The sequence below is a fragment of the Rattus rattus genome, chromosome 4 (genome assembly GCF_011064425.1).
Source record: "Rattus rattus isolate New Zealand chromosome 4, Rrattus_CSIRO_v1, whole genome shotgun sequence".
Lineage (NCBI taxonomy): Eukaryota > Metazoa > Chordata > Mammalia > Rodentia > Muridae > Rattus > Rattus rattus.
The window spans coordinates 129,224,071-129,236,975 of record NC_046157.1 but is presented as its reverse complement, the minus strand read 5'-3'; the positions used below and the strand labels follow the sequence as shown (position 1 = coordinate 129,236,975).

The 12,905-nt window shown below is 42.4% G+C and overlaps 1 protein-coding gene across 1 annotated transcript in view; it reads left to right on the top strand.

Moving 5' to 3' along the window:
• Positions 1-12,905, top strand: part of Ankrd44 (ankyrin repeat domain 44) — a 277,873-nt gene that overhangs the window by 152,507 nt on the left and 112,461 nt on the right. Inside the window, exons 5-8 of the mRNA XM_032901107.1 lie at positions 815-1,015; positions 1,368-1,455; positions 4,017-4,159; positions 5,303-5,515. Of these exons, the coding sequence (XP_032756998.1) occupies positions 815-1,015; positions 1,368-1,455; positions 4,017-4,159; positions 5,303-5,515 (645 nt within the window). The remainder of the gene's footprint in view (positions 1-814; positions 1,016-1,367; positions 1,456-4,016; positions 4,160-5,302; positions 5,516-12,905) is intronic.

The window sequence follows — 12,905 nt, the reverse complement described above, 5'->3', positions numbered from 1 at the left end:
AAATCAAATTCAAAAGTCCAAACAGTTGTATATATATAAGGAAAAGACCAGCAAAGGAGTTGCTCAGTGTAGCCAGTCTTGGTGGTACACACCCATAGTATCATCACACAGGAGGCTCAGATGGGAGGATCATGAGTTTAGGGACAATCTGGGTTGCATTGTGAGTTCCAAGCCATCCTGGGACAACTTTCTGAGATCTTGTTTCAAAACAAACAAATGGAAAACCAAACCAAAACAAAAAAGGTTTACAAATTGTAATGGAAAAGTTGGAATCATTTTATTACAGCTTTAAACTGAGACAGTCATTAATTACTCCCTTTGACTGCATATTGATCGCACAAGATGGAAGGTCACGTGTTACAGGTTGGCACAGAGAACCGAGATTCAAAACGTGGTTCAAGAATGTTTGAAGGGCTTTGGGAGTTTGTGGCTTATTTATTCCAAGACTCCTCTCATTTTAGAGGACTTTTTTTTGTAGAAGATTTTTCTATAGATCTTTTACCTGATACGCACATCCACACATGACTACTCTCAGGTGATCCAAGGATACCTCATCAGAAAACTGTGTCTTTAGAAGGTGAAGCTAATTTTAGATGGGGGCCTGGCTCTTGACCTGAAAGAAGGAGATAGAGCGATGCCTCATTCTGCGTTACTCTTCAGATATCCTCATATGACTTGGCTTGTCCACAGCTGGCCTGGGAGGGCAGCAATCTTTCCTTTCTCACTACAGTCCCTGTGTCCAGAGAAACACCTTACCCATAGGAAGTATTGAGTGGGCATTGGTCAGTGATCTTGCAAACTGCTTTTGTTGTAGGAGGCAGTGCAAGTATTGATTAAACACTCGGCTGATGTCAATGCAAGGGACAAGAATTGGCAGACCCCCCTCCATGTGGCAGCAGCCAATAAGGCTGTCAAGTGTGCAGAAGTGATCATTCCACTCCTGAGCAGTGTCAATGTCTCTGACAGAGGGGGGCGCACAGCCTTGCACCATGCGGCTCTGAACGGACACATGGAGGTAAGTGTTCTCATCACTGGGAACTGGGACACACTACTTAGACCCTCTTAGCCACAGATGGAACCACTGTTTGAGACTTTATGAGAATATGGGAGTGAGTAGTAGGTGTATGTTGCCTGGGCAGTAATATCCAGTCTCAAATTCAGACCATAATGAGTTAAAACAGTCAATTGTCATTTCAGTCTTCTCCCTTGACCTGAGCAGTGGGGCCTGTCTTCTTAGACTGTCTTCCTAGTCTGAATTCTTGAGCTGCCGTTAGACGTGATACTAGCTTGGTTTAGCTCACCTGCGAGCAACAAGGAGACATCATCATTGGAGGGGACACCTGATTTCATTGTTTGTTATCTTTCAGATGGTCAATTTACTCTTGGCCAAAGGGGCAAACATCAATGCATTTGACAAGAAGGACCGGCGTGCTCTCCACTGGGCAGCATACATGGGTGAGGATTCTGTGTGTGGAAAGCAAAATGCCGGGGTCTTTGCTACCTCAACGGTAGGGTGAGTGCCTACTGTGCACAAGAATCTGGTTTTCATCCCCAACCTATCAAACAGAAACTAAAGACCACAAGCAGATGGCCTTGAATACACATGCCTCGGGCCTCTTGTTGACCATGTAGGACAAGTCTGACTCAAGTGTTGGATTTCACTTGAATGAAGGTTTGGCCCGTTTTCCTGGCATCTGTAAAGTGCTCTAGTTGGACAGTTGCCTTCTCAGAGGTTTATTTATCCCAAACGAGGGGGAGGATGACTCATGGCCTGGACCTCTCTGAACATTCTTCACTCTGGATTGGAAAACTACAAACACTGTTTGTATGTTAGTTTGTTATGGCATCTAATAAAGTGTCTAGGAGAGAAAGCAGGCTGGTTAACAAAGCAAGGACATGTGCTCTTTATCTATGCGCTTCTAAATATTTTTGAAAGAAACAAAGGGAAGGAAGAGAGGGCAGCTTCCTGGCTCCCCTGTTTATGGAAGTGGAAGACCGAGTAGATCAGGCTTCTGCCCACAGGCTGCCCTCTGTCCACTTCACTCTGCTAGAGTTGGAAAGATTGCATCTCTGTTTTGTCCCTTCCTTTTGATTGACGCAAAGACCTTGGACAAATGATAGTCCTCAGAGTTTATCTTCAATGCAGACCTGAGAGATGAACAGCTAAGATCCTTCTGTGTGTCTCTGTTTGGAGAACAACCTGCAGTTAAAAAAGAAGATAGGTCTCTATCAGACTTAGTCGTATACAAGCTGATACCCATCCATGGGCCATCATTCTAGTCAATCCCAGAGGATCCACACAATGGGACACAGAAGGGAGGACAGCAATGGTGGCCATGAAAATTTGTAAAATCATGTGACACACTAAAGGGAGATACATCATAAAGAAGTATATTTAATACAATAGTATGTATAATATTTTCTATTGCTGTGCAAGCTTCTATACAGTAAAGGGAAATTTGGAAAGTAAATACTTATTGACAGTATCTCCAGGAATTAGTGGTTGTTCTTTGTTTCGTTTTGTTTGTTTGTTTTGAGCACTTTTGCTCATTTGAGTCGGTTTCATAAGCATGCATATCTGTTATCATTTCTCATATCATGAGCATTAATTGTAGGGGGAGACAGAGTAGATTAGGGTGCAAACAAAACAAACCCCACCGGTACAGATTTCTGAATGAATTCTTAGACTCGCAGATGCCAAGAATCTTTAAATTTTGTAAGAATTAACTCCCCGTGGAGGAAAAGACCTTGAAATGATCCTCCTTCCTCCCAAGTGCTGGAATTTCAGGTGTGTCCCTGCCCCTTCTTTTGTTTTTGGGTAACCTTTTAGTAGGCTAAAACCAATTACATCTTTGGGCACAATGTACACGGCGCTGCTCGGAGAACCTGGGGGCTTCCAGCTTATGCTTCGTGATGCATAGTTGAAATATTTTTGTGACTTGAAGAAGTCAAATCAGTATTGCTCATGCCCTTGGGTTACAAATAGGGTGACGTACAAACCTTAGGAGATGGGACAAAAACCGGGGCAGGTAGCTTGAGACAGCATCACGTAACTGAAAATATTTTTCTATATACAAGATTTTGTAGCTAAAAGAATCAAAGTTTGATAAAGCAGGCCATACCTCCTCCCTCCTCAGCCTCCCATACACTCTGTAGGTCCTGGAGTCAGTATTTGTCCCCTGCCCTCAGTTACCCACTACATTTATAGCAGTGAACTTAAGATTTGAATCGTCTTCGATTATAAAATAAAGGCCAAGCACATGGATTGTACTGAACTGGGGAACAGAGCTCAGACGCCCACAAAAGCCGAGGTTAGGAAGGCTTTCTAGTTAGCGAACACTTTCTGGGAGTTATTTTTCATGGAAACATAAGAAATTGCCTTTTTATGGATTAAAACCTAGCAAGGCAACAGTAATTTCAGATTTAACAGTAATCTGTAAGTATTCTGATATTTTAAAAATTGGGTTTTTTTAAACTACATTTTCCCTGCTAGGCCTTTCTGATGAGGCTGGTAACCGTTTTCATTTTAACACAGCCCTTCCTGCTCTTGCCGCGCCTGGTTTGAGGCCCTTGCATCTAGGCTGCTTGGGAATTCAGTCTGTGGCCCGTGCTGCTGCTGAACGTGTAACCCGCTTGCCTTCTCTCCCAAGTGCTGGGATCGCACACTCGACCCCCATACAACTTTTAAAAAGCAGGGCTACTATTCTGTTGTCAGCATCTTGTTCTTGTCCGTTACCATGGTGAGCAGCCACCACCTTTGCTACATCTCATCCGAGTCTTATAGAATGAATCATCTTTCTTCTTCTTCCCATGGGGTTTATATGATGTTCGGTACATAGTAGGTGCTCAATAAATGCTCACTGATTATTTCCCATGAGGCAGCTTTTTTTCCCCCCTTAATAAATGGATCAGGAAAATACTGGCGGTAAAAACAGCTACTGATGATCTGCTGCGTGCGATGAGTTGTCACATTGTCCTAGAAAGGTTAACTGTGTTTTTCTGCTTTATTTGTCAAGGCCACCTGGATGTTGTGGCACTGCTCATTAACCACGGCGCAGAAGTGACCTGCAAGGATAAGAAGGGCTATACCCCACTGCACGCTGCAGCCTCCAACGGGCAGATCAACGTTGTCAAACATCTCCTGAACCTGGGGGTGGAGGTAAGCGCTGATGCCTACATCGCTGCCAGTTCATGTTTTTCTGTCTGGGTTTTCTTCCCCTCTGAAGGGAAATCCCGTTTGCATTTTTATCGAAGTGGAGAAAAACTTATTTCCTTAAATCATGTGTTTCTTAGTTTATGTGGGCTGATAGCAGGAAACCAGAAGCAGACTATAGACAGAGAGAAATATATAAACATTTATCTTTGCTTCCTTTTTTTTTTGGTTTTGGTTTTAATTTTGGTTTTGGTTTTTTGAGGCAGAGTTTCTCTGTAACCCTGGCTGTCTTGGAACTTGCTCTGTAGACCAGGCTGGCCTCATGTACTGCCACCTCCCGGCTAACATTTATATTTGGTGCAATATGTAATAATCAGTCATTTTAAAGGCCTGGTCAGAATTGCACCTTGGAAGGTGTAGCTCACAGCAGGGGGGAATAAATGGATGGTGGGGGTTGAGTAAGGAACGGCGATGGTGAGCTTGAACTGTTGGCCAGCCCCCTTCTTCTTCACCTGGGAGCAGTAATGCTCAGGGCGTCTTACCCCTGGAGGAAAGGAGCGTCAAGTGCGGTCTGAAACCAAGATGCTAACGTCCAGATCCTTGAGCAGGTCTGGGAAAGCACAGGGAGCCATGGACTATAACACACCTCAGCTCTGCAGGAAGATTCGCTCCTGAGGTGTCAGGCTCCAGCCTGAACGCAAAATTGATTCTGAGCCTGACTCGAGGGCACGGGGCCCACAAGCCTCTGTCTTGCTACCCCTGTCTTCTCTCTTCATGGTCACAGTTCCCAAGCCCTGAGTTGGGGTTTGTCCTTTACTTCTCTAGCATTGCGAAAGTCTCTTTGCTTTTCACTGTATTTATCCGTCTCCGTCTGGATAAACCCCTCCACAGGCTGAAGCCTCTAATAACCTTGGGCTATGTTTTTTTGGGGGGGGAATCATATTCAATTTTGATTCTTTTTCCCCAGGAGGGCAGGGAGTTGAGGATACGGGCGCTCTCAGGATAACCCACTGGGGAGCAAGTGAGCTCTGAATAATTACACTGATAGGTGGATATTTCTTTTCTCTCGCCAGAGCCATTAGGCCTTTTGTGGCGAATGGAGTAAATTGGCTCCAGTGATTTTAATTGCCCTTGTTGGGTGCTTTGCAGATTGATGAAATCAATGTCTATGGAAACACAGCACTTCACATTGCCTGCTACAATGGCCAGGATGCTGTCGTTAATGAGCTGATCGACTACGGCGCTAACGTGAACCAGCCCAACAACAGTGGCTTCACCCCTCTGCACTTTGCAGCGGCGTCTACTCACGGTGCTCTGTGTCTGGAACTGTTAGTCAACAATGGGGCCGATGTGAACATTCAGGTATGACATTCCGTCTCTCTGCCTTAAACACCTTTGCACTGAGCCTTGAGCCAACCTAACTAGTGTCAGTTTTGCTGTGTTTTCCTGAATCAGAAGTGCTTCGATTCACGTAGCCTTATCCTGGATGGAAATGCTGTGGAAACAGCTGGGTTGCCTCTCTGGGCATGATGGTATCAGCATGTAGGCAGGCACCAAGGCTCCAGTCATATCTCCTTTGTGGATTAATAAATGCTCCAGGATGAATATCAGGCCTTGAAGGTGCTAAATCAGCCTATATTTTAGTATAGCATGGTTAGCTGAGAGGGGAGAGCTGCTGAGAAGACAGAGGAATGACTAACTCATGATTGTTCCTAATCCCAGCATGCCCTTCAAATGGTTTTCTTCAGCAAGCTGTTCCTTAGTGAAGGATCATTGACCGGATAGTGGCGAGCACTCCATCAGACATGGAGTTGCTTAAGGACTGCCCTGCTCTTAGTTTGACAGTGGAGGAGAATCCGAACATGAGATGAGATCCCTGGCCATTACTGATTCACAATACAGGAGATAAAACCCACTCAGGCACTTGAGGCGAAACGTGATGAGTGCCGAGAGAAGAAGAGGAGTAAAACTTTTCGAAGTAGATGACACACATATTGGCTTGTCTATTGTTTGGGGATAAAAAAAAAAGGAGTTTGGTTTTGAGCAGAGTATTTGAGAGGAGCCACAGAAATAATTCGGGAGAGGGCATTCCCAACAGAGAATAGTGTGCACGAGCCCTGGATAAGAGAAGCTGTGTGCGAATTGGCGACTTTTCCTTCCTGCTTGCATTCGGGACCCTTAGAGCACAGTTTCAGGATCTTCCGTGTCTAGGTTGAAAAGTCATGGTTTCAAAAGTTTAATTTCAGGACTAAGTTTAATTCAAGATATTTTAGAACCTCTATTTACCGTTAAATATTTTACAGTTTTTCTTTCTTTTTCTTTTTTCTTTTTTTCGGAGCTGGGGACCGAACCCAGGGCCTTGCGCTTACTAGGCAAGCACTCTATCACTGAGCTAAATCCCCAACCCCTACAGTTTTACTTACAGTCTCTCTGTTCTGTGGCCATGTTATTTTTAAATTCAAAAGAAAGCATTTTTCATTCTGAGGAGGAAGAAAGGTAGCTGCAGCAGACCTACAAATGGGATGGCTTCAAAATAACTGGCAGTCAGTGAAACTGAAGTAGGTAATGAGTCAGGCCGAGGAGTGGGAGGGGCCAATGAAGAATGGGAGGGGCCACTCAAGGGAGAAGCCTAGCGGAGGGAGAATTATCAAAGGTTGGCAATGCAAGGGGTAGGACCTGAAGATGAGGAATGGAATCTCAGAAGAGGCGTGACACTATAGAATGGACACATCTTTGTTCTGGGGCCAGACTGCCTTGACTAAAAATGACCTATCTATGTCTTGTAAAATAAGGGAAATAATAGCATCTTCTTCGTGGGCATGTTGTGAAGATTAAGCACGGTTGTCATACCTAATTGTACAGCTCAGAGCTGTCATATAGTAAGCACTTGATATTGTTCCCATTCACTGAGAGGATGGCAGGAGCAAGAGTGGCATAGGAGGCAAGCTGACTCTTATTTATTTTGTGTGTGGGTACAGTATATGTGCTATAGCACATGTGCATGTGGGGGTCAGAGGACAACTTGGAAGGAGTTAGTTCTCTTCTTGTATTATGTGGGTTATGAGAATCGAACTTGAGTACCCTGAGTTGGCAGTGAATACCCTTCCTTACCCACTGAGCCATCCCACAGGTTCTGTGTCTAAGTTTTGAGAAACCCATGTTGAGCCAGGTTGGGGACACAGTAGTAGAAAATGTGATGTTTTAGCATAGAAGGGCAATAAAGATATGAAAAAATAGTACTTAGATTGCTTCAGTCACATAAAGGTGACAGGAAGGGTTGGTTGCCATCCAAGGAGAGAGTATATAACAGTATGACTGGAGAGGCTGAGGGATGACTGAAGGAGAAAAAAGACACAGAGCACAGGATGAGAAAGAGTTAGGAAAGGGAAGAAAGAACTGAAGGAGTGTGAGATCTTCGTGAAGGTCTGAGGCTTATGGAAAGGGAAAAATAGAACCAATGAATAGTGATTCAGAGCCCCACATTCTATATATGGAGCCCATCCAGGGTCTCAGGAAGAGGTGAGAAGGCCTTAAAGCAAGGAGGAGACCAAGGAGACACAAGAAGCTCACAAGAGCATTAGTGGGTCTTTAAAACTAAGGAGGATAATGGGCATTAGATAAAAGCAATATCTTTGTGACCTTCCACTTAGTTAACTCACGAGTTGTCTAATACTCCCCTCACCCCACAAAATGCATCCTAGTGCTCTGATGCCTAGACACACCTCCTTCTGCCTGCCATGCCTGCTTCTTCCAATTGGCTGCCCAGTGCTCAGGACAAATCAGATAATGGACGTGCCCTGTAGGGGTTATGTGGTCAGCCTGTCTCCTTTCCCATGGACCAGAGGAGCTGGAGAAATGGCTCAGCAGTCAATAGCTCTCGACAGTCTTGCAAAGTACTTGGTTTTGGTTTCTAGTACCTAAATCCAGGAGGTTTAAAACCACCTATGACTCCAGTTTCAGAGTATCCAGTGCAATCTTCTGTTATCTGTAGGCATCTGCACATATATAAACTTAGGCACACATGTCCATATACAAAAAATACATATTTTTGTAAATATACAAGAATAAATACACATATACTTAGTATTGATGCTTATTTTCTTCTTATGGGTTGTTAATCATAAATAGGATGTAAGAAATAAGATGTCAAAAACCATAGATATCTGTCTTGTTGATTTTCTCAAAGAACCAGCTCATGGTTTTGTTGATTCATTGTATAATTCTTTTTGTTTCTACTTGGTTAATTTCAAACCTAAGTTTGATGATTTCCTACCCTTTACTTCTCTTGGTTGTATTTGCTTCTTTTTGTTCTAGAGCTTTCAGATGTGCTATTAAGCTGCTATTGTATGCTCTCTCCAGTTTCTTTTCAGAGGCACTCAGAGTTTTTCTCTTAGCACTGCTTTCATTGTATCCCATAAGTTTGGGTATGTTGTGCCTTAATTTTCATTAAATTCCAAAAAAGTCTTTAATTCTTTATTTCTTCCTTGTCCAAGTTATCATTGAGTAGAGCATTGTTGAGCTTCCATGTGTATATGGGCTTTCTGTTGTTTTTGTTGTTATTATAGACCAACCTTAGCTCATGGTGATCTGATAGGATGTATGGAATTATTTCAATCTTCTTGTATGTGTTGAAGTCTGTTTTGCGATTGATTATATGGTTAGTTTTGGAGAAGGTACCATGAGGTGTTAAGAACAAGGTATAGTCTTTTATTTTAGGATAAAATGTTCTATAGATATCCATTAAATCCATTTGGTTCATAACTTCTGCTAGTTTCTCTGTGTCTCTGTTTAGTTTCTGTTTCCATGATCTGTTCATTGCTGAGAATGGGGCATCAAAGTCTCCCACTATTATTGTGTGAGGTACAATATGTGCTTTGAACTTTAGTAAAGTTTCTTTTATAAATGTGGGTGCCCTTGCATTTGGAGCATAGATATTCAGAATTGAGAGTTCATCTTGGTAGATTTTTTCCTTTGAGTTGCCAGACTAACCAGAATGAACAGAGACAGTATCCAAATTAACAAAATTAGAAATGAAAAGCGATAACAACAGAAACTAAGGAAATCCAAAAAAATCATCAGATCCTACTACAAAAGTCTATATTCAACCAAACTGGAAAATCTGGATAAAATTGATAAATTTATAGACAGATACCTGGTACCAAAGTTAAGTCAGGACCAGATAAACCATCTAAACAGTCCCATAACCCCTAAAGAAATACAAGCAGTAAATTAAAAGTCTCCCAACCACAAAAATGCCAAGGACCAGATAGGTTTAGTGAGACTTCTCTCAGACCTTCAAAGAAGACCTAATACCAATACTCTTCAAACTATTAGACAAAGTAGAAACAGAAGGAACACTACCCAATTTGTTCTATGAAGCCACAATACACTTATACCTAAATCACACAAAGACCCAACAATGAAAGAGAACCTCAGACCAATTTTATTCATGAGTATCAACACAAAAATACTCAATAAGATCCTTGCAAACTGAATCCAAGAACACATAAAAACAGTCATCTATCATGATCAAGTAGGCTCTACTCCAGGGATGCAGGAATGGTTTAATATATGGAAATTCATCAAAGTAACGCACTATAAAAATGAACTCAAAGAAAAAAACCACTTGGTCATCTCATTAAATGCTGAGAAAGCATTTGACAAAATTCAACACCTCTTCATAGTAAAAGTCTGGGAAAGATCAGGAATTCAAGGCCCATACCTAAACTCAGTAAAAGCCATATACAGCATATCAGCAGCCAACATCAAACTAAATGGAGAGAAACTTGAAGCAATTCCACTAAAATCAGGGACTGACAAGGCTGCCCACTCTCTTCCAACCTACTCACTATAGTACTAGAAATTCTCGCCCGAGTAATTAGATAACAAAAGGAGCTCAAAGGGATACAAATTGGAAACGAAGAAGTCAAAATATCGCTATTTTCAGATGATTTGATAGTATACTTAAGTTACTCCAAAATTCCACCAGAGATCTCCTTCAGCTGATAAACAACTTCAGCAGAGTGGCTAGATATAAAATTAACTCAAACAAATTATAGTAGCCTTTGTCTACTGAAAGGATAAACAGGCTGAGAAAGAAATTAGGGAAATCACACCTTTCACAATAGTCACAAATGATATAAAATACCTGGGTGTGACTCTAATCAAGCAAGTGAAAGATCTGTATGACAAGAAATTCAAGTCTCTGAAGACAGAAATTGAAGATCTCAGAAAATGGAAAGACCTCCCATGCTCATGGATTGGTAGTATTAATATAGTAAAAATGGTCATCTTGCCAAAAGCAATCTACAGAGTCAATGCAATCCTCATCAAAATTCCAACTCAATTCTTCTTAGAGTTAGAAAGAGCAACTTGCAAATTCATATGGAGTAACAAAAAACCCAGGATAGCGAAAACTATTCCCAACAATAAAAGAATTTCTTTGGGGAATCACCATCCCTGACCTCAAGCTGAATTACAGAGCAATCGTGATTAAAAAGTACATGGTATTGGAACAGAGACAGGCAGGTAGATCAATAGAATAGAATTGAAGACCCAGAAATGAACCCACACACCTATGGTCACTTGATCTTTGACAAAGGAGCTAAAACCATCCAGTGGAAAAAAGATAGCATTTTCAACAAATGGTGCTGGTTCAACTGGAGGTCAGCATGTAGAAGAGTGCAAATCAACCCATGCTTATCTCTTTGTACATAGCTCAAGTCCAAGTGGATCAAAGACCTCCACAGGAAACCAGATACACTCAAACTAATAGAAGAGAAAGTGGGGAAAAAACTCAAACACATGGGCACTGGGGAAAATTTCCTGAACACAACACCAGTGACCTATGCTCTAAGATCAAGAATAGACAAATGGGACTTCATAAATTGCAAAACTTCTGTAAGGCAAAGGACACTATCAATATGACAAAATAGCAACCAACACATTGGGAAAAGATCTTTACCAATCCTACATCCAATAGAGGGCTAAGAACTCTAGAAGTTAGACTCAAAAGAATGAAATAGCCCTCTTAAAAATGGGGTATAGAACTAAACAAAGAATTCTCAGGTGAGGAATATCAAATGGCCGAGAAGCACCTAAAGACATGTTCAACATCCTTAGTCCTCAGGGAAATGCTAATCAAAACAACCCTGAGATTCCACCTCAAACAGTCAGAATGGGTAGATCAAAAGCTCAGGTGACAGCAGATGCTGGTGAGGATGTGGAGAAAGAAGAATACTCCTTCATTGTTGGTGGTATTGCAAGCTGGGACAACCACTCTGGAAATCATTCTGATGGTTCCCCCCAAAATTGGATATAGTGTTACCTAGGACCCAGCTATACCACTCCTGGGCATATACTCAAAAGATGCTTCAACATATAACAAGGGCACATGCTCGACTATGTTCATAGCAGCCTTATTTATAATAGCCAGAACCTGGAAAGAACCCAGATGTCCTTCAACAGAGGAATGGATACAGAAAATGTGGTACACAATGGAGTACTACTCAACTAGAAAAACAATGACTTCATGAATTTCTTAGGCAAATGGATGGAACTAGAAAATATCAAACTGAGTGAGGTAACACAATCACAAAAGAACACACATGGTATGTACTCACTGATAAGTGGATATTAGCCCAAAAGCTCGGAATACCCAAGATACAGTTCACAGACCATATGAAGCTGAAGAAGGAGGAGGACCAAAGTATTGATGCTAAAGTCCTTCTTAGAATGGGGAACAAAGTACTCAAGGGAGGAAATATGGAGACAAAGTGTGGAGCAGAGACTGAAGGAAAGGCCATTCAAATTCTGCCCCACCTTGGGGTCCATCCCATATACAGACACCAAACCCAGACACTATGTCAGATGCCAAGAAGTGCTTGCTGACTGGAACCTGATATCGCTGTCTCCTGAAACACTCTGACAGAGCCTGACAAATATAGAGGCAGATGCTTGCAGACAACCATTGGACTGGGCACAGGGTCTCCAATGGAGGAGTTAGAGAAAGGACTGAAGGAGCTGAAGGGTTTTTTAACCCTTAGGAAGAACAACAATATCAACCAACTGGACCCCTCGGAGCTCCCAAGGACTAAACCACCAATCAAAGAGGGACTCCAGCTGCATATTAGCAGAGGATGGCTTTGTTGGGCATTAATGGGAGGAGATGCCCTTGGTCCTGTGTAGGCTTGTTTCTCCAGTGTAGGGGAATGCCAGGGTGGGAGGAGGGAGGGAGTAGGCGAGTGACTGGGGAACACCCTCAATGAAGCAGGGGAGGGGTATGGGATAGCGTGTTTCTGGAGGGGAAACTGGGAAAGGGGCTAACATTTGAAATGTAAATAAAAAATATCTAATAAAAAACATAGATGTATTTATCTTCTTTCCGGGAGCAGGACTTTGAATGCATGTCTAGCCTTCCCGGCCTCTCTTTATCTCCTGTGTCTATCTGGTCTGAGTGTGTAATTACCTCCAGATCCTCCTTCAAGGTTCAGTGTACATTCTAAACGAACCCACTGCCTTCCTTTCAATATGCCTTCCTGTCTGACTCAGGAGGTAGATCTGTAGTTAGTGTTGTACTATGTTGCTTGTACATTTTGAAAATGTTTGTGGATATTGGGCAGGGTTTTTTTTAGAGTTTTTTCAAGTTTGAGAGAAACAGCACATTGCAGTGCAGCCAGCACCATCAGTGTCCACGTGGGTTTTCTCTATACTCATGAAACCCTGAGTGACATCTTCACGAGTCCCACTAGGT